A 23,103-nucleotide genomic window follows, 5' to 3' on the forward strand; every position below is an offset into this window, starting at 1 on the left:
GCAGGTCCTGGGAGACAGTTGGCCTAAGAACTTCACACAGAAGAATAAGCAAACTATTTTTTGTTTGGTTATTTATACAGCACAATTTTTCAAGTACTCCTCCTGCCCATCCTAGACCACACTGAAACTACAAAACTTGACTTTGTCATCCTTGTAAATCCAGTCGAGTAAATAAGCTGTTTTCTGTAAACTTGTGGTCTCAGCCTCCTTGTTAGTTTATTGCAAAATTAAAGGGAGCTCAGCACAGAACTATCAATCAGTAACCAGCAAAGGTAGAAAGTCTTCTGGGATGTACCAAAAGGCAAAAAACCACACTATTTCATGAAATGGCTGTTTGTTAAAAGAACGAAGCAGAAATCCCCATTTTGCACGCAACACTATTTAGGAAAATTCTTATTAAAGGCTTCCTATTGAGCTGGGAGAGCAAGCACAAGAACACTTGCAATAATCCCACATTACTCCACCCTTATTAGCCCATGAATTTTGTGGTTTTCACTGTGCCCAAGAAACGTCACTAGAGAGCACCAAGTACAAGTGACAAGTCACTGGGGCTGGGATGATGACCCTGCATGCTGGAGGAGAAGGAAAGGACGTTTTACTGATTCCCAGCCAATCTGCCTTCCCATCCCTGAGAAAGCCCCTCTCTCCCTTTCCCTGAGGTATTCAAGTAAAGGCTCAAAACAATAAGGGACAGTGCACCAAGCAATAGCACAAAGTCAGATGGGCCTGGCAGCAAGCTCGAAAACAGCAAAAGGGAACAGTGAGAAAAATAGGGTGAAAAATCACACTTCAAACAGCTGTGAGAGCAACAGCCTTCTCCTTGAAAACCTGTTAAAGATCCTCAACAATGGCATCAGTCTGCTCAAGGAAGAATCCAAAATTACCACTATCTGTGACAGTAACAGGGTATTTGTGGCCTTCATCTAAGCTACACACTAAATTAGCTTTTTCTTCAACTTCTGTTTCTTTGGGGAGAATTTTTTCAGCATCAGTGGCCATTTGACACAAAAGCTGTCAAAAGTTGTGCGAGACCGCGGCAGAACCTCAACTTAGTACACACAAGGAATAAAACATGCTTAAAACTGAGCTTTTTTGGTGAAATCATGGAGTTATTAACAGAAAAAAAGAAAGGTCTGAATGCAATACTGAGAGCTCCTAACCAAAACATGAGTTTTCAAAAGAGAACGTCAAGTGCCCACAGCTACAGCAGCAATTGAAGCCAGTTACTGCTCCACAGGACCTCACCTCACAGGAGACTGGCTTAGAGATTAAATACATATACATATCTTCATTCTTAGAAAATGCAAACTTTTGGCTCTCACAAACCAAACACAAAAGAAAAAACCCAACAGTTTATCATCTCAAATCCATGCAAATCACCACACCCACCCAATACTAATCCCACTAGGTGTCTTGTATTCCCAAGCTGAACAGCCACCAGCCCCAGCAGCTCAGGTTTCTGTGGGGAAGAATGTAAATAATGTCAAATACTCTATAAAGCCCAGACATCACAAGTAAAAAACCTTCTAATACATGAAATTCCCATATGCAAAGTCAAACACCACTTCTGGTGTTTAAGCAAGACCTAACACGACAGCCATCTTGCCTACAACACGACAGAGGAACTGGCTGGTGACAGCGATACATGGCCTGGAGGGAAGCAGGCAGATATTTTCAGACACAGCATAGCAGCTACCCTGACTGAAGGCAAAGCCAAGAGCTGTTAGAATTCACATCTCAACCAGTGTTACCAGAATTTGGCATAATTACCTGAATAACAGATATATACACCTAAACCACTGGAAGCCTATTGAGAAGCACTTCCTAATCCCATATGCAATGGATACTCCTACAAGTGCTGGCCTTGCCTCAGAGGAATTTGAACTGCACCTATTTTCATCAGAATCCGGGGGTGGGGAATAAAAGCAATTGGACAGCACAGAAACAAGAAAGCACAATTCTCTATGAGGCTCACTAACACCTTTTAAAAGATTAGAAATCTGTTGATCAGAACACGTTGTTGGCTAACTGCAACCTTATTAGAGCTCTTAAGAGAGAGAGAACTTGCAGCTCTTGTTTTGCCAAGGTATCGCCACCCAAACTTCTCCTCTTTCCTCCCTCAGTGAGACAATTCATAGCAGCAGAGGTGATTTTATAGTTATTGGATTTCATGGGGTATAAATAGGACTTGGAAGAAGCCAAGGTATCTTTCAGACACTAGCCACTGTATTTACATCAAACTTACTCTGCTTTGCATAGGAAAAGTACAAAGTTATGCAATTCTATTCCATAAGGCTTTTGAAGAAGTGTCTTGTCTATTCACATCTCTGCCAGCTGCTTAAAAAGCATCACAATGAATTAAAACTTCCACCAGAAGAAAAAAAAAAAAAAGAAACAAAGCAAAACAAAAGCATGCTGTTCTCAGGCAGCTACAAGCCTTCAAGCTGAAATAGCTGCCACCCAGCAACAGCCTGAGGTCTTCAGCCTTTCCTACTCCGTGAATGAGGAACGCAGCCAACACAAACATAATGTTCAAAATCCCCACCACAGCACCCTTGTGCTGTGCTGCCCAGGAGAAGGGCTCGTGTGCCTGCAAGGCCTTCACATCCAGCAGCCTGCACAGACCTGTTTGCAGAGGTGTACGTCCCCCAGGAGGGACAGCCACCCGCCTTCATGTCCTGGCAGGGACCGAGAGCTTCCTGTTCAGTTTCCAGCAGATCTTCCTCTCCTCCACCCTCACCTCCTGGCCCTGCTCAACAATGGCTTTCTGAATCGAGCTTTCTCGTGGGAGTAGCAAGAGATGGGCCACAGTAAGAGACTGCTCTGACACTGCCTGAGGAAACACAAAGTACCTCTCAGGAAATCACTGTCATCCACAGGCAAGTTTTACAGCCAAACCTGCCGCACTCTAAAAGCAGTGAGCACCACTGCTTAAAAGCGAGTTTTCTGATGAATGCCAAATTGTCTTGCAACAGAATAAATAAAATTATGAACTCACAGTTCACTCTTAGACTCTTCGCTCTTCTCTGAAACAGTGCTTTTGGTTGGCTGAATTTGTTTTGTTTTGAAGGACAGGGAAGAAACTGGGTTGCCTAGAACACCAGCAAAGTAGTACAGAATTTCAGTTCTGCAGCGGCATGTTCCAGATTGAGAGACATCTCCTACACCTCCATAAGACTGCAAGGAAGTAAAAATTTATGCTCACTTTTTTCCCAATGAAAAACCTAGTTAAGTTTATTGGCACTTGTCATTGGCAGAAGAAAACAGACTGAAGGCTATTTCATTTGCTGCGTTCAGACCTTCTGCCATGCATCCATCCTCCTTCATCCACCACTTCAAATTTATCTAGACCTACACAAATTCTTTGACATTAAATCTCACTACCTTCTGATGGAATAAATGTATTGTTGCCCCTATTGTAGAGACAGATGCACAGACACGAAGCAAACTGACTAGAGGTACCACAAATGTTTACTACCATTCCTAAATCCTGATTTTAAGAACAGAGTTGAAAGTTGGAACGGGTCATACTCCCCCAAGCACTCTAGAACACCTCAGACTATCTAGTGTGTAGCTAGAAAATTGTTTATTTATAATTCTTTCCATATTTGGGGTTTATTTTAATTAGGTTTTTTTATACCTGTCTATATTTAGCTTTTTCCTAACAACCCAATAGGAATATGAAGTAATTGGAGAAGTGTCTATTATTCATTACTAAACTAATAAAATACTCCTAACAAGGGCTACTTAGGGCTCATGGCCCATTTTAAGTTGATAATTAGTATACCAGCACTTTTATTTCATTGTGATGTTTTGACAAGTCCATCAGAAAGACCATTTACACTAACATACACATGCAGGTCTAGAGAGATATAGCATATAAAGCACAACTTCACATCATTAATTCCTCAGATCCTTTCCAATTAGTTCCTTCAAGCCTTCAAGGCAGTGGGTCACAGGAGACTCACTGAATCTTGGATACAAACTGAAACAGCTCAATGGCCTACTGTAATTTACAGCTTTGCTGAACGGTTTTAAAAACACTTTCCCTAGCTCCACCTTATCCCACAACATGACTCTATGCCAACATTCTTAAAAGGAGGACAGTGTTAGTTTAGACCTCTGCTTGGTATCTTGTGGAAGCAGCAGAAAGTACTTATAGGATGTGTTAGAATATTTGTTCCCCTTGTCCATTCATTAGACTTTACGTGCAGGTAACTTCTACCACCATCACATGGCTTACTTTTTTGTATACACAACATACTTTATCAGTACCACAGAAACAGAGCAAATCTTTTCTAGCCTATGGTTATTTTAGAGAACACAGAATGTTTTACACCACACCTGTTAGGAAACTGTTCTGTGTTATGGCCTTTCACTGAACATATTTCAAGACCCAGGAATTTTGCACTTGTCTAATGGCTATGCTTAGATAATCATGTAGGCTTTATTTCAGTGTATATACAATGTTGTATAACAATCAGAGTTACAGAGTAACAGAGAATTTGGATATATAACTCCATCTTCCCATTTGCCCAAGCTATTTGACTGTAGAAGTCTGTAGAATATTAAGGTAGTAACTGATGCTGCACAGAAGCCTGACAACCAGTATATCTATAATTTTTACAAAACAAACTAGACACTGACTGTCACAGCATACACACAGTACATACCACAGTTGAGACTGCCACAATAGCCAGAGTATCACCATACTGCTTCAGAAAGCTTCGACCCAGACACAGCAACACCATACCACAGCAGAAGGCTTCAGGTGCCTGCCCACACAGAATAACATCACATCACTTCAGAAGTCTGCAAGCAGCTGCCCTTCTTGTTGTTTACCCCAAGCTTTTATACCCCTCATGATGATGCATTGCACCTGTGTGCCCTTTCCTGATTAGTCAGTGCACCTCAGCACTCCGTGTCTCATTATCTTCAATGCTGCTCACCTGACCCACACAGCTGCAGCCCATTGGGGATGAGGCTCAGTGCACCTGGGCACTCCGTGTCTCATTCCCTTCAATGCTGCTCACCTGCTTTTCACAGCTGTGCCCATTGGGGATGAGGCTCAGTGCACCTGGGCACTCCGTGTCTCATTCCCTTCAATGCTGCTCACCTGCTTTTCACAGCTGTGCCCATTGGGGATGAGGCTCAGTGCACCTGGGCACTCCGTGTCTCATCATCTTCAATGCTGCTCACCTGCTTTTCACAGCTGTGCCCATTGGGGATGAGGCTCGGCTGCAGCCCCACTCCCAATTCCCACAGACTGTGTGCCTACAACTGACTACAGCATTTAATGTAGCTATGGCTGATTTAGTCAATGCTGTGCTCCTGCTGATTTGAAAGTTCAGTTATCAACCTCTATAGCTATAACGGCTGTAAAAAAGTAGAAGTCATACAGAAAACAAAGTACCCAGATGCTGAAACAAACAGCCTCTCAAGCTGCTATCAGTTTGCCATCCTTCTGAGTCAGAAAGCTATGAAAGAACAGGTGAGAATGAATTATTATTCATTATTATTACAAGCTGTAGATATCTATTAACATTTTATTTTAGACATTTTCATACACTGAATTGCATTAACCCCTTAGAGCCTAACCTACAGTTTAACCAATAATCTTTGTCTGCCAGAAATATTTGTAGTATGACTAAACCATCAGTAGCCTCAGCCTCCCTTAAAATGCAACAATACAAAACACACCGGTCTGAGCATTGGGTAATAGTTTTCTTCTGTACCAGTGGCTGTTTTCATAATCAATATATTTTAATCCAATTGGACTGAAAGTTTTACCACCTAGCTGTTTGAGCTCTGTAATACATCAACTAACCTCTAAAATGCAGTGCAATGTTTTTACGCAAAAGCAGAGTACTTGGATATATTTTATCAGTCTCCTAAACCTGCAGACTTAGACAGTTAAGGGCATTAACCTTTGACATTTTTCCTCTTAAAATATTCAATACATTTTCTAAACTAAGATATTCTGAAGACTCTGGGAACAGAATGCAACCTATACAAAAGACACAGTGGTGGACTGCGTACAAAGTTTTATTACCACTCTTAGAAGACTGCTATAGCATTTTAGGAAAATTTGTAGTAAGATTATCCTAGGTGCTTCTTCCACAAAAGCATATTCAAAAAAAAAGGCGAGTAGTTATAGATAAATAGTTCAAAATGAGAAAGGGAAAAAAACATGCCCAAACATATATATGTATAATTGTTTTCCAAACATGTCAGATCTGGTATCACCAGGAAGAAAGAAGAGGAGAGGGGACATAAATCATCCAAGTTTCTTCTCATTAAAAAAAAAATAAAATTTGTGGCCTAAAACATTCTGGAATTTCAGTGGCATTGTCTTTGCCTCTGTAACCTATTTTTTTCTAAATCCTTTCACTAGGAAATATAGTTAGTCTGTATTTCTCCAATACAATCAGCCTTCATATCACATTTTAAATTTTCTATTAAGCTACCCAACTTACTTGGAGCATATTTTTCTTGGAAACATGAATAATTAGAAACCTCTTTGAAACTTAGGACTCAAGATGGAAAATGAACTCTGAAAAATGCAAGGAATCATTTTTGTGCTGAGACTGCAGCATGACACGCTCCTCCTTTGGCTTGCTAATCACTGAGTATAGGTCCACTGCTTCCAGTGGAAATGACACTGGGTCTACAGTATCACTTTTTATGTAAATATTTGTAAACACTTAATAAAACAACCCCAAATATCTTTATTCAGCTATTTGGGTACTCTAGCTGTTACTAGAACAAAAGACATTTTAATTGATGTCAGGTGAATATAAACTGGCTGTGGCACCTTCAGTGATCCTAAATTCTCAGAAAACCTTGGGAATGGTACAGCATTTCAGCTTTTGCACAATTTGAAAGTATCTGCTCTTTAGAAATTAAACTTAAGTAAGTAATTTTTGCACCTCACTCAAACAACCTAAGTGCAACAAAAATTTGCTGTCCATCCTACAAACTACACATACAGACATCAGAGAAAAGCAGCTCGTGTTTTCTGGACAGCCAACTGAAATTTTGCAGCAGCTCTAGATTAATTGTTCACTGCCGCTAGAAATTTTTAAATATCATTTTCTTGACTTGTTATTAAAATTCACAGGATCATACATTTTCCTTGGACTTCATAGAAACTGCTTCATCTAAGGCCTTTCTTAAAAAAAAACCCACATCAGAGTCTCCATTGTTGTGTTCCACAAAAAATTGCAAAGATAGTAATGTTAAAAATTAATTACATTAATTTAATTTAGAGAAGGACTTAAGAGGAGCAAATTATGCTTTAGTCAATGGATTCTGTTGTCCCAGTAGATTTTCTGCAGCCCCATGACTGGAACAGCTTCTTCCAGTGAGCAGTGAGATACTTGGGCAAACACATAGGAAACCTGGCCCAGATTAGAAATGCATCTCTGGATAGGACTGAAGTGTATGAGCAAACATCGTGGGAAATCAGGAGCAAAAAGACCAGTAGGACGTTTCCAGTCAGGCAGGAAGTGCATCTTCAGATGCACTGGGTGTGGGTCCTGAGGCAGCAGCTACAGATGCTGAGACACTGGGATTGGTGCTGACAGCAGAACAGTAGGTCAGTGACTTTCTCAGGAAAGGATAGGATGTACTTGCAGAGTCTCTAAGACAAAGATTAAAGTAATTCAATGCAAGATACTTGAACTTCAAAGCACAGTGCAGTAGCAGAGCAGAGTATGTGACAGATTAAAGCTAACTGCTCAATTATATCTGAATCTCTGTGAAATTTTTTTCATGTTTAGCTGGATACTAATTCACAAAATACCTAGTGTGGTGTGGAGATGTACATCTTCTGAGACAGAAGGGCATTTATGGCATACACCCCTTCAGTTACACTGTCTGATTCCTGCCATCATCCAAACATAATGACTAGAAAATTGCTTTCAGTAGTGGTGCTATCAATTCAATAAAGTTATTTTTTCATTGGCTATTCCGTAAGTCTAATTAAAGATAGCTTATTTTACTATAAATTTCTCCTCAAAAAGTTACTTATTGTTTTTCTATTTAAAACAATCCCTATCTGCTGTTACCAAGCCCTAAGATTCCATGCATGAAAGGAACATCAGGTAATGGATAGATTATACTCCAGCCACTTCTTAGACTTATCTCCTCCTCCAGAACATTAGATCCCCACTGTAGGAAGTAGCCAGACATGTTAAGTTCTCATTTTGAATTTTATTAATATTACTCAGTTTATGAGTAATAAACTGAGTATGACTATGTAATGTTTATTGCAAATCTAGTTTTATTGATTCTAAAGGAGTTACACCAAAGTGAAACATGCTCAGAGATTTGTCTCTGTCCACCTTCATCCTTTTGTGCGCAATACATTCACAGAAAAACAATCAGTTCAGACTTTTTCTCTTCTTATTAATTCTTCAGCTCAATTAATATTCAAGAAAGAACAGGAGGGAGCAGAAGTCCAGTCGCATGTTCTCTAATCCTGGTTCTGAGGCTAAGTAGCTGCAACTGCTTACAGATACAATAAATTCTTTGTGCCCTGTTTTCAAAGCAGGTCTAATGCCTACCCCACAAGAGTATTGTGGGATTTGGTATTTTACTTTCCTAATGCTTTGAACTCACCTCATGAAGTGTGATTAAAATCACAGTGCACCACCACGAACCACCCTGTGTTCCCAGAGTCTTCCAATGTATAGCTGGGCAATATCTAAATACAATTAAGCAGTAATAGTTGACCTCTGCAGGTTATATGCATGAGCTTGTTGGTCTTGTAACAAAAGTCTTAAAACTTCCCTCCAAAAAACCCACTGGCTTTTTTTTTCCTTTCACCATCTTTGGCTGGGTGGGGGGAGGAGGTGATGTGTTTTTCTAAATCCTTTGCCTTTGCTTGAGTTGGGAGTGAAAGCATCACTGGCTTGCACTGCAAGTTTGGGAAGGGTAAATCTAAAAAATTCCTCACGGCTCATCTTCTGGTATGTTGTACAACATTCTGCAAAGCATTAGCACTGTATTTAAAACAGACGGAAAGTAACAAATAGATGCCAGATTATTATTTAGATGTTAGCTGTGAACTGTGTTCTTGGAAACAAGTTTTAGTCTCTCTTGAGCTTACTGAGGGTGTTTTAAAGAGCTGTTTAATAGAGCAGGGAGTACTGAGTAGTTCCAGAACAGCAAAGACAACAAAATAACAGCAATGCAGAATAAATGCAGAATAGCTTCAAATCAGTCCTGTATTAATTTATTTTCTGAACTGCATATCTCAGATCATTACTGTGCCAGTAAAAGGCAAATAAATAGTTGTTTTTTAGGGTGTTACAAGATCAACAAGTACAGACTTTGAACTACTTTTTAAACAAGAGGCTCAATAAGGAGCTGTGTATATCAGAATACGCACCACAAAAAATATTCTGTTCCTCTCTGCAAAAGCAAAGGATAAAACACACACACACAGAGACACACAGAGAAAGATCAGGTCAGTGCTGAAATAAAATACTCCATCTCAGATGTAAAAGCTGACTTTTTAACAGGCTGGAAAAAATACCAGCGATTACCTAGATTTCAGTCCAAACTCCATCTCAACAGCCAAGATAGAATTGTTGCTGAGGAAACTGCAGCCTGCAACAGCTCACTGAGAGCTGTGTCCACACTGAAGTTTCCAAGAGAAAGGGGAAGAGGCACAAATAATTAAAGACAAGGCATGATTTACAGAAAACAAATACAAACTTCCTCCAGGAATGAACACTGCCTGGAATACCAGCAGCAAATATAAATGGGAGGAACAGAATTGGCACATCTAGAATGTGGTGGGACACAAAGTCTTGAAAACCGCTGCTTTAGAGGTAAAGTGCCTGCTTGAAGTTTCAGCACACTTCAAAGAATGAGGCCATAAATAGAAAAGCCATTCTTACCAAGCAAGAAGCCATCCACTCAGCAGGACAGACTGAGAACTGCTCTTGCAATGACCATCACAAGAAAAGACTCACCATTCATTTTGCCACAGTTTCTATCCTGATTACAAATAGCAAGTGCCAGCCTCAAGAATAAATGCAGACCCACTGCAAACCAACACATCTAAATGCTTCTCAATTTGATAAAAATGACCAATGCTTAAATGGGTCACAGTAGCCCCAATTCCAGAGATAGTAATAAACTACAAGCTTTGTGAAACATATTTCTGAAATTCTGTGCAGACAGGATCAGATTTAGGTGATTGAAAGATAATCTAGATACAGAGAGTTGCCAACTCCACCTTGCCAATGTGCAGCATTATTTTGGGGGATCAGAAAACCAGGAAGACGTTTCATGCAAATGAACAAGGTCAAACAATGCCCATTCTTCATTTTCCTTAAAACTTGTAGTACTTTGAGAATATAAAGGAAGAGTTAATAATGCATTGTGTAGGATTGTATTCTTATTTGCATTCTGGTTTGTGTTATAAGCAGATTCTCTCCATTCTTAGAGATTAAGATTTTTTCATAAGCTCCTATACATTAAAACAACTACTGCAACAGGAGTGCATGAAACACCTCAGATAACCATTACTGTGGGATTCATAGTGAAATCCTAAGAACTTGTAACACAAAGTAGAAAAAAAATAACTAATAGCTCTGTTTGCACTACAAATCTAGTTTATCAAGAAGCCTAGCTAAGACACAGTTCAATTCTGAAGCCTACGACCATAATTTTATAACATGCATGTGTACACACAGCATGTACGAGTTCTTTACTCCAGATCTGGATCATGTCAGAGCCTTGTCAAGGTATAATCACTCCCTTCCCAGTTTCTCTGTCTCAGGTCAAACCAGAAGTCAAAAAATCCCCTGCCTTGCAGTGTGACATTGTAGGCTGGAGAAGGGCAAAGCCACTCAGCTCTGTGCTAGCACAATTCTTTCCATCTCCCCTCTCAAACCAGGGACACAGTATTCAAACATAGGCAGAAGAATGCAGTAGAGTTATGCTTCCCCAGTAATGGAAGTATTTTGCTAAGCCTGCCACTCTGCCTCCCTGTACAGCTGCCTTCTTTGCCTGCATCTAAAACTGGCTGTGCAAAAGATGGAAAAGTATAAATAGAGGCAGAAACCACCTTCAGATTGAATAAGTACTCAACAGTATGAACACTGTAATACACCCTATATATTCACACAAGCAGTTACTCAAATCATATCTCTACACATGAGCCACACAACAAACACAGACATATGTGACAATGCTTCCCAAAACAAAAAGCCCAAACACAATAAAAAAGTGCCCTTGTGTGATATTTTTCAGAAGAGACTCTCAAAACACTACAAACAGTCGGATTCTGAATCTGAATAAAAAAAGACAGGGATGATACCATGCATTTTACAGACCAGAAAATGAAGAAGAGAATGGGAGACTTTGTAAGCATTAAAGGGTGTCAGTATCTAAGAGGTCTTTATAAAAGACAATAAAGACAGCAAATCTGAAAAAATGAAGAACAGTTTCAGGGAACAATAACTGAAGATTTTACAAAATGCCCACAGGTCTACAGTACCTGAATTTTATAAAGTACAAAGCATAGGTGTGCCAGTACCTTCTCCCTTCTCTTTTCTAGGAAGAGAATAGGAAACTACACAAGTGTTTGTTAGAAGGTGAAAAAAATATGCTGAAGGAAGGCTTTTTAGCAGATGGCTTTAAAATTTCAGAGAAATTCTTCAGAGCAAAAAGTTCAGAGCCAGACTGCCCAAAATTGTTCAGACAGTTGTCTAACAGCATCACATTTGGGACTATGTGGTTGTGCAGGAAAGGAGAATAACACATTCATTTACTGAAAAGACCAGGCAGAACATAGTATACTCTATTTAATTCTTCATAAAGAACTTTTTGAATAGTTTTTTTCACATGAAGGAAGAATGATGAATCTGACTAAAAAATTACTTCTACACTTTTCTGATTTGGTTTATTCACTATTCAAAGATAATGATAGCTTACCTGGAACTTTTGTAGCTAAGTGTTCTGAAATAATTTTCTATTCAAGGCCATATGACAATTCTCAGTGTCAAAGAGCTTCAAAAAGAAACTTCAGACTGGCAAAAAAAGCAGCTTTATATGTACATGATGCAGTTTACATCTGTGTTTCACAAAGATAGGGTGGATTTTGATTCAGCTTTTTTTGTTCATTATCATTGCAACTGAATGAACATTGAGAGATAATTCTTAGAACCAAATGGATAATTGAGAGTGTATGAATACCATGTAAATATCTTATAAATACATTGAAATTATGGTAGTACAGGCCTATGTTAACACTTTCAGTTGACCAAGGAAAACAGTGGACATGGGGCTGAACAGAGAGGAAGCAATACTATTTGAGGCCATCAATGGGCCAACAAACCATCCTATATAGGCAAGAAGTAAGAATATGTGTTACACAGTATATAAAAGCAAATCTGACATGTCTAGGACATTGAACATGCACTATGAAGTCTGCCACATAGTGTATTTATTTGTAAGTTAGCAGCTAAGACATCCTGCATGTCCCAATTTTTTCTCTTTTCCTTGAAGTTAAGAGGTTTCAAGTCAGAAAAAAAAGATATGTTGGGAAGACTCAGATAAATCACATCCTTGCAGAAATTTTGCACATCTCCACTCCCAACTATATTTTACTTGCCTAAGACTGGACCCTGAAGATACTGGAACAAACTGATACGCAAAATCAGAAAGCTTTTCTAATTTTCACAAGTATTTCTGTGTTGTTGGATCAAACCAAGTTTAAGTTAAACACTTCCAGGAAGACCACGGATCAGGAAATTGTAATAAATGCTCCAAGAGCTGTAATCCAAAAGGGATGTATTTATCTTCCTTCTCTTTCTCCCAGCTGAACATCATGGTTTTGCATGCACATGTTCCTCCATCTATCTTTTGGGCCTTTGTTTCCCATCAACCATTCTTTTGACTTCACCTGTTTTCAGAAATATTATTGAAACAAAGACAAAACACTCTAGAACACTCAACCAGGATTGGAAGAATTCTTTTAATTACAGTTGAGAAGTCAGTAAAGCACTTGCAGATCTCTCTAAACCAGACCTAAAAACCAGACCTAAAGCCTACCTCCCTTCAGAAACATAAAGACAGTTTTTCTGCTTTCAAAGAGAAAGTTAAGATGTTCACTAAAAGCAGCAGAAGACTGTAAGGGAAGTGTCTAATAAACTCTTCTAAAATTTCTTCTCAGTTCATTGGAGATAGTATAAAATGCTGAGCCCGGAATGAGTTAATAGTGCAGAATTCACACATAGTTCTAGAAAACAAAACATCAAAAGGAAGAGAGAAAGGAACCAAAGAACAATCTGAACTAGTATTCCTACTTACGGCAGCACTTAAGCATGTACTCAATTTAAGGTATATCCTTAAAACAATTATTAAAATATGTTTAAGTGCTTTCCCTGAGTTGATATCAAAGAATTCAATTGACTCAATTCAATTGATGCAAAAATTTGGCAGTATTTGTAGCATTTTATTTAATACTAGAATGCAAGAAGTTATTTAAAGACAAATTGCTGTATGAGGCAGGGGCTGTGTGTCCTTGCAAGTGTAAGTTGCAGCCAAACTGATTACTACAACACTCTGGAATTGCAGTCATAAGAATTAGTACTTCAAAGAAAAAAAGCATTATAGCAGAACTGGAAGATGGACAGAGATCACAGAAACAAGGTGTTTTCAACAAAGTTTTACCAAGTAAATTCTTGAAATATGCACATTTAAAAATGCATAGACATTTACCATACCACTATTAAGAGCTTAATGGAAATGGCGTCAAATTAGAGGATGTAGCAACAGAACAAGATTTAGGCAAGCTTTTATGCTTAAAAAAAGGCTATGGAACAAAAATCACTATCTGCCTACAGAGGAGGAAGAAGGTTTTGAGTAGATCACAGTAATACTGCACTGAACAAAGAGCAGAGAATGCACTATATTGTTGAATCTCCCATAAGACAAACCCAAGCCACGAAAAAATAATGAGGTTACACAGAGAGTTAAAATTCTCTTCTCTACTTAAGGAGAAGGATAACGAGTGAAAAGTTGAGACTAATAACACCAATACTCCTACTAACAATGAAGACAATGAAGTCTATTAAAATTATTGCTTTTCATCGCTTCATTTACAAACTGTAATCAATGATCAGCACTGAGCATTTCAGAGATACCTGGCATTATCATGAAATATCACAAACAATCTAACACCAGTACCCCCAAAACTGAAAACTTCAGATGCTAGCCTAGCAATGATAAATTCAAAAAAGAGAGATGAAGTTAAAAGCATTTCAGCTCAAAAGTTATTTTAAAAACCTGCAGCTTTTACAGAAGGGCTGCATCTCAGAAAACACAGACAGCCCTAATAATAGATAGAGAGAAAGATTTTCACATCATTTTTCATGAACAACTAGACCTTAGAAAATGAACATTCAGACTAATACAGCTGATTGAGAGGAAAATAAATTATAATAGTCAATACATAAGAATAAAACCTAGGGAGCTGTGATGAACTGAAAAAGCAAATCAATGAAGACATAAAATCAAACAAACTCCTGAAGTATGTCTAAAGCAAGTAAACAAAGAATCTGCTGGCAAGAAAAAAGAGAAAGGGGATAAGGCTCACTTACAGAAGCAATAGGATCGTGTTAAAGAAGTTCACAACAAAAAATTGCACACCAATACTTATCCTGATCTCACAGCTATTTTCAAGTAACTGAGATGAGGCATTGCCAGGAATCAGGGGATCAAAAAAGATACTAAAGCAAAATGCATCAACAGGGTAGCCTGGGGTGGGGGAGGGAAGTGGCAAAGCTCACATTCAAGTAGATGAACTCCTTCAAACTCCACTGCAGAACAGCAGCATCACAACACACATAAACACACCCAAGTTCCTCTTCTCACTCCATAGAGGCACCATATTTTTGCCCATTTGTACACTTATGCTCCACTACTTTTTTTCACAACACAAAATAAAATTCTCTCATAAGCATTGGCATAAAGCCCTCACCTGCATCTCCCCTGTTCTCAGGCCTTCCTGGATCACCACAAACTCATCATTTGATGCACCAAATGTGCAATGTGAGGTCATTTGGGCTGAGATACCTGGGAGTTGTTTTCCTTCTCCTTCAGAATGTTGGTATAACGTATTATTACAGGAGAACATCTCGCATTTCAATACATGCACTGTATAATAAGGAACATTTACGTAAGTTTGTGACATCTCTGTTCTGAGGTTTTGCCATCTGTGTGTAGGACATTTTCAGCCATTGAAGATAATATCAAATGCAATCTGAATAGATTTTTTTTTCATAAAACCATTTCAGACATGTTTTTAAAATAAGAAAACATAGTATTCACACAACTACTGCTCCCTGGGGACATCTTTATTGACACCCATTATAAGAAAAACCCCCACAACTCTAATCTCTATGACTTCTAGTATCTTTTCTACACAGAACAACCACTATATGAAACTGTATTTTCACATATGTTTACTTATGTTTTAAATGGAGTAAGATGAGACTTAAATGAGAAGCTACTCTGCCCTCTCCTGTATCTCATTTCTATCCCTGAACTGCTGCCATTCCATGCAGGAAGACATTTCTGTGGACTTACACTGAACAGGCCTAAACTGATGCAGTTGCCCAGGCTGGATGGAAGGAGAATGGGATGGGTCCTTTCAGCTGCCATGCTGTGTTACTGTGTGCACAGAACGTTTGTAGAATTATAGGATAAGAGTCTACCCTAATGCAGAGGTTACATCAGGGCCAAAAATAAGAGACTAATATCCCACCACTGCTATGATTTCAGACTTCAAAGGAGAACAAAAATCGTAACTGTCCTTATGCTAGGCTCTTTTCCATTGCTACAATGTGGGAAAACACCATTTCATTACATCCTTGTTTCTGGTCCTGGTAGTGCTTAAAAGTTTAGACCAGCCAGCTATGACTGAAGAACTGGCTACAGCCCAATGTATACCCCAAACTATCATCCTGCTTGAGAAAGGTGAAGGAAGCCGTTACCTAATAGGCTGCCTATTTGTCCTATTTATTTTAAATGGTATCGTCTGGAGGTGTTCAGAATTTTGAACACCATAACTTTTTCCCAGGGAGATGCAGATGAGAAAGCCAAGGAACTGCTAAACAGACCATGAGATATTAAATGCAATTCCCAGCTGCACCTTCCCCGTTCTCCAACCCACAAGATACATCTTTCACACAGTCTTTAGGCTTTGATGGTTGAACAACGCTGGTCAAGATTTACTAGTAATTTCCCAGGGAGCTTATTTTTTCAAAGATTGCAGCAGAACTGCTCATCAGAACAATGCATTTCACGGCAGTATGTTTACATAGATGCTTTTCTCTAAAAGGAAAGGATTATATCTACGTAATATTTACACAGAATTTTTGCTGGAAATAGCATGTGCTACACTTCAGCTGGTGACTAACACACTGCCCATTCTGCAACAGCAAGGCACCACTTACAATCTCTTCAGAAACTTTCTGTTTAATAAGCATTTAACTATTCTATAGAAATAAAATGCAAACAATCAGATTAAAAACTGAAGAAATCCTTCTAGCACACAATTCCATGTGTTTGGGAATTGCCTGTTACATTCTGTTAAGACAGCTATTTAGAATAGCAATTGGTCACATCTCACGTAGAGGCATCTGTTTTTCTCACTAAGTTCATTGAAAGAAAGTTGAGCACGTCAAGAAATCAACTTCTAGTGAAGTTATTCTGCCACCTGCTGTTGCATTTATGGACATACTAGATATTTAAATCTGAATATTTTAAATTAAAAAACTATTAAAAAAGGGAGATATTTCCCCACTGGAGAAAAATTTATTATTAATTGTAAACCACTAATATATTAGACTTTTTTCCTCTTTTTGATTTCTCATGAATATGACCCAAAATATGCTTATGACCAAGACTGAGGGGGCCAGGGGTTAGGAGGAGAGCCTTGAACAAGGGAAAAGCCTGTGGTTAAAAAAAAACAAACCACAAAGACAAAAACCCAAAAACATATGGAAGGAAAGAATTCTAAAACTTCATAAACCAAAGTATTTTCATGAGTGTCATAAAATTCACACAGGAATAATTGTCTAAAAGCCTTCCAGTCTGAAAACTGCAATCCTAAACACTGCTGGATTACTGTATCAAATCAAAGAACAGGTTAAATGAAATACTGAAATTCACCAGTTTAAACTCACTGTCTGAGTGGGGGAGAAACTAGAGCAAGTGGTATTGAAAAGGCAACTCCTCTTACACCTTCTGTTCTATCAGTAATACAGCTGATGGTTTAGCAAACTTGACAAAGTCCTGTTCAAAAAAGCAAGTGACAAGAAGGTGGCCATCCCAGCCGCCAGCACCCACCACTTACTTCTGGGATATCAACAAGTGCCATCCCCTCATATCTGGCCATGCACAGATATGGCATTTGCACAGAACTAGAGGGGCTACATCATATGCTGTCCTTATGTTGCCCAGTGCTTTGCACATGCTTAAATACTTGTCTACAAAGGCAGGTAGCAGTAGTATAGGAAGAGTTTGGGGAAAGGATGGAAAAAAGATGGGACACCTGAAAGAACTGCAGAGGGAAGTCAGGAAAAGCATTAATTGCTGAAAGATTATCTACTCACTTGAAGAATGCCTTTGGGTTTTCAATTACTGTAATTAATGAAAGATAAAACTGTAGATGTAACCTAAACTGCAGGACAAAAAAAAAAAAACCAAAAACCACCCACCAAAAAAACCAGCCAAAAAATCCCTGACCAGAGTAGAAAACTCTGACTCCACAAAACAAATATCCATGGAACACATCCCTACTCTGCCCTCCAAAGGGTTCCTCATAGTAACAGGACAAGAGAGTTGCCTCTTATCTTAAAAGACTGGACTAAACTTGCTTAGCTCATGAGACCAGAGGGGGACAGCAGGGTTAACCATTCATTGTATGAAATACATCTACTTGGTCTACTCTTCATTTGGAGCGCTACTAAAAGCTTGCTCTGCTTTGGCAGATGCCCACTGCCATTTACAATGAATATTCAGCTGTTCCTTTAGGCTCTTCATCCCTTTGATATCCTGTTGCCTGTTATGCATTAGACAGGAGTACAACCCCTGTTTGCAAGCAGTATGTGCAAGGCAGCCTCACACTCTTTGAAATGAAGCCTTCCAGCAATTTTTGTTTTTGCCCCTGGTGAAGTACAGGAATTAGCTCTCCAGACAACAGCTCTGCATTCCACCACTAGTTCTTCTCAGGGAAGTGCTCCAGCAGCCCCTGAATGAAAGAGCATCTCACCTGCTGCAGGGAACGCCACACAGCTGTGCTCGTTGCACGGGGGTGGGAAAGGGGTAAGGACTTGTTGGCTAAGTTAGATGAGCTTGATGCCTTGTGAAGGCTGACCTGGACCAGAGGCGAGATGGAGTTAAAGAATTATTAAAGAAAGAATTATTAAAGAATAAAGTAGGGATTTATTAAAAGGCCTCAATGGATACACCTTGGGCAGCACAAGAGCCCAGCCAGGGGCTACTCCCAAGATGAACCAAAATGGTCACAAAATGGATGACCGGTCACGAGGTCTCTCACTTTTATAAGTTTTGGTCCCTTAGCATATTGCAGTTAATTGTCCAATTACAGCTTTAGGTTATGAAGTCCCATCCTTCTTGTTTTTCTCTCTTCATTCTGCAATTGTTCATGCTCTTGGGCCTGAGATTTGGATCATTTGTCCTTGGTCCCTAGCTAGAGAAGGAACTGTTTTGCCTACCTACTCTGAGGAGGTAATGTGAAGCTCAGAACGACACACTAAAGCAGCACAGAATCCAAAAAACGTAAAAGATAAAACCTGAGGCGTCAAGCTCAGCAGTGGTTTTGTCTCTTGCTTACCTGATTTCAAGCAGATTTGTCTCATTGCTCAGCCCAATGAGCAGAGTTGCAACATTAATTACTGCTTTTCATTTACAAGTGAAATTCTATTTCTAATTTGCACATCATGGAAAGGAGACTTTAACCAGACCTTGGTATTTATATAAACCCATCCACTTTCACCTCTCCATGTCTAAAATAATTTATATATGCTAAGCATTATTAGCTTTATTTTTTGAAGCAGAATGGAAAAAGAGACTAAGACATAAGCAACAAAAACCTGTAGCAGATCTAGTTCCTAATACAGATCTTAGTCTGTCTTTCCCCTGTAATGAACACTAAATAAACCTGCAAAATAGCACATTCATGCATAAAAATCAAGTTTTTTTAAAAGGTGTTTTTACTAGCTCTGGTTTCAGAGTTGTTTTCTGTACTAAAATGGAAGGTCATCCTGTACAAACTCAACTCAGTATTTTTTTCTGCTCCTGAATTTTGTTATCCTTTGCTGCATGTGTACATGCAGTCGTTACATTAAGGATTTATGCAGATGTTTTACTTTTTAAAGCAAGAAAATTCCCTTGTTTGTGCCATAGATGGAAGCCAACTAGCATTTCTTCCAGCTATTGTATTCTAATATGATGAATTCCATTTTTACCCCCAATAAGGTATTTTCCCATAGGAATTTCCATAAGGAATGTTATTCCTTGCAGTGGCCTGTTCATATAATTCTTGTCCCTTTCAACAAGGCAGATAATTAAGTACTTTTCCCCTGAAGCCAGATAATCTATTGATGAAACAAGATGTACTACCAAGGCCACACCCTATGATTTGATTAATAATTTGTTCTCCGACCTCTTTTTAACCACACTTGGGACTTCAGTTTTGTGAGGAAACCTACCTGGACAGTGCACAACAAGAAAGGACAAGCAGATGACATCTCAAGCTGTATTATGGCTGGACTGTGCATCCTCCCTACAGTGATTTAAAATGTTTATTTTCTTGCATTTAATATTGCAGAGGTTACACATGACAGACTCTTATCAGAGCAAAGGCATTTTTGACACAGCCCTCACCTCATTCAATGTTAATGAATGACCACCAGAAGAAAGACAAAATCCAATCCAACTGTCCATTACTGATTTAAATAAAATAATGCATAACACAGTCACAGCAGGAAGAAAATCATGATTCTCCCACCTTCCCTTTGATTTCACTTCAAACTCCAGAAGAAATGCTTCTCTTAAGATCTCTTACCCATTAGTTCATTAATTCTTCCACATACACACTAAGAGATCCTAATGAAGGTGGAGCAGCAGAAGTGCTGTTGTCCAGCACATTAAAAACTATCCAAAGACCATAGAGAATCTACTGAATAATTACTCATACACTGAAAAATTGCATTATGCTGTATCAACTACCATACAGTGTCAAGAAATTATTTATACTGCCGCTGAACTTCATGCATTGCTGTGACTGAGTCATTAAACTACAATGCAGTGTAATACATATGAAAGGAAAAGCAGAAGTCCTTCTGTCAAGTCAAAGCTGGAGATTATTTTAGGGAAGAAAACAGGGATGCTCTTTCAGGATTTATTTGGAACACCAGGTACTTTGGTGAGCACAAGATGTCGAAACCATGGGTTTGCATCTCATCCATCACGTACCCTTTCCAGCAGTAATCTTTTACTCCAGGACCTGGGCTCAGATCTGATTCAGAGGGAAGAACACTTCCTACCAGAAACTGCCAGCAACAGCCCCCAAGTACAGGTTTGTTACCCACACACCCACCCTTCACAAGCCAGCAGTTGCCCATCCAATTACTGTCCAGACTCAACCTTGCTTCATTTGCAAATTATGACAAAAATCACAGCCTGAGGTGGTGTAGCTACATAACCTGGACATTATGCACCTTTCATTAAAGAAAGTGTAAATGCAGTAACCTATTAATAAATACATGTTGCAGGGCCTGGAAAATGTGAAAACAAACATTTCATAATACATATAAAAAGGCTTTCCAATTAACATTCTGTTTTGAATAGTGGCTGATCCACAGTAGCCCCTGGCAAGGGTCTGCCAACATCTCAGCCCAGCATGCTTAGATACTTCTGGCAGTGCTTCCATTCCTCTACACAACAAGCCAGCTTATCCAGCTTACCTGATACATAGCGCAATGCAGCCAGGACCTCAAGCTATTTCCTTGAGATTGAATAAGTCAAGACATGAAAATGATTAACCAAAATGAAGAGGTTTAAAAGTTGCAAGAAAATTGCCGTAAGTCAAGTCTCTGTAAAGCAAGGATTGCACCATTTGTAAAGCCAGGGCTTTCCACAGACTGATAATACTGGGGTGCTTTGCTACTTCTCTCTCAACATCGTGGTAAGAACAGTAGACAGACAGACAATAGCTATTTATCTCTGATGCTACATTCAGACCAAGAGATCTACAGGGCACAGCTCTATGACCTTTTGTAGACGAACACAATACTGCTGTACCTGTGGTCCAAGCAGAATAGAAAACATGTTGGTGCAATGCAAAGACCAAGCTAACGCACAGCACATCCCATCCGGCTTCATAGCAAACCACATCTACCTGCAGCCCTAGATACTGACATGGTGTGGAGGAAAATAGCAGGAAAATGCTGTAAATGAGACACATTTGCCTTTGCTGCTATAGAGAGGCACCTTGCACTAGACTCTCCTGTCCAGCTAAAAAGACAATACAAGAAGCTAGGGAAGGTGCTGGTACTTGACTCTTGTGCCTGCTTGGAGCCTCAAGGTAATTAAAGCAAAGACATAACCAGTATCAGAAAAAAAAAAAAGATGCTTGTCGTCATTCTAGTGCTCATCCATGCAAATCACATGGCAGTATTCTAAGTATGAATGCTCAAAGAGAGATGTGGCACTCAAACGATGATAGATTTTACACTTAGTTTCTGTGTCTTAGACTACAAAGGTGCTATGGAGCATTGCATTATTTAAAGGGAAGAGAAAAAGTCAACAGTTTTGAGGGCTGGCACTCAGCTACTCTTCTGTGAAAAACATGTATGAAACAAAGAAGCACACTTAGGCACAATTAAAGAAAATGCAAAAGAACTTGCTTCCCTCAAAAAACCATTCTCTTTGATACAATAATAAGTTTGCAGTGCTCAGAACTCTTACTTAAAATTCCTCTCATTCTATCTTTTGCATATTTACCTATTTTTAAATATGCATGTTAAAGTTAAAAACCATTTTTATATGTATAAACACATCTATAATTTATATAGGGAATTTCTTCCCCTCTTAGACAACATGTATTGTTTCCAAATGCTGCCACTGGTATAGTCTTAGTAAACAAGAGCTTCACCACATGGATTATTTACAGTAGGGACAGGGCAAAATAATTTTTTTCCATGCTACCTTATCACAGAGCTGCTAAAACTACCTCTGGCCAAATTCTTACATTCTTCCTCTTTAAACATTACATCCTCAGTTGCTGAATAAACGATGGTGTTTGTAACTTTTGCCAAATATGTGCAACAAATTTCACACACATGAAAGAACAACTAGATGACTGTAATTCCTGGGCACCTATCACCTGGCAATAACCAGAGGAGTACAGTTTACTATGTTTTGGCTGAGCGAACAGTCACTGATAAGACTCTTAATTTAAAATTCGGAAAATGAAATGTTTTTCTTGCCCACTCTTTGTTTCCTCCTTGCATCCTTCCAATTAAGCTAGAGTTACAGTAGTCCTGTTTACTGAGCAAATCTCCTTACAATTACAGTTGAAATGGGCAGGGATCATCACCTTAACAAAATCCAAAATACTAACTCCTAAAGACATCACAGGATCACCTTTCACAGTTTCACAAAAGGTGGAGAAACCCAGACTCAAAAGCAGGTTGGGAATATCAGTTTTAGTTCTGGAGTATGGAACCTACCACCCATAACACTGGACACTGTGATCACACCTAAAGAGATACTCAGTGACTTGATGAGGTCACCTACTAACAGTAAAAAATCAGTGGTGATCATTTACTTAAACTGGGCCTTAAATCTTTCTCTTTAACAGATGATCCTGATGAAAGAGTCTGCTTAGAGACTTCAAGAAAGGCTGAATTTATAAGGTAGGAGCTCCTGGCATTTTCATCACCTCAAATTACACAGTGATTTCGAGCAGTACAGAGGACCTAGAAGGATGAATTCTGCCCTGTTTTATTGACTCTGACTTCTCTCACAAGCTCCTGACACAGAATCAAC

At 39.0% G+C, this 23,103-nt stretch overlaps 1 protein-coding gene across 3 annotated transcripts in view; it reads right to left on the minus strand.

Annotated features, from left to right (window-relative positions):
• Positions 1-23,103, minus strand: part of RAD51B (RAD51 paralog B) — a 367,919-nt gene that overhangs the window by 219,386 nt on the left and 125,430 nt on the right. Inside the window, exon 8 of one of the 3 annotated variants that reach the window (XM_038138919.1) lies at positions 4,674-4,775. The exons of the other annotated variants lie outside the window; for them this stretch is intronic. Coding sequence (XP_037994847.1) covers positions 4,674-4,775 — 102 coding nt within the window. The remainder of the gene's footprint in view (positions 1-4,673; positions 4,776-23,103) is intronic. 3 annotated transcript variants of the gene reach the window in all.

The sequence above is a fragment of the Motacilla alba genome, chromosome 5 (genome assembly GCF_015832195.1).
Source record: "Motacilla alba alba isolate MOTALB_02 chromosome 5, Motacilla_alba_V1.0_pri, whole genome shotgun sequence".
Taxonomy (NCBI): domain Eukaryota; kingdom Metazoa; phylum Chordata; class Aves; order Passeriformes; family Motacillidae; genus Motacilla; species Motacilla alba.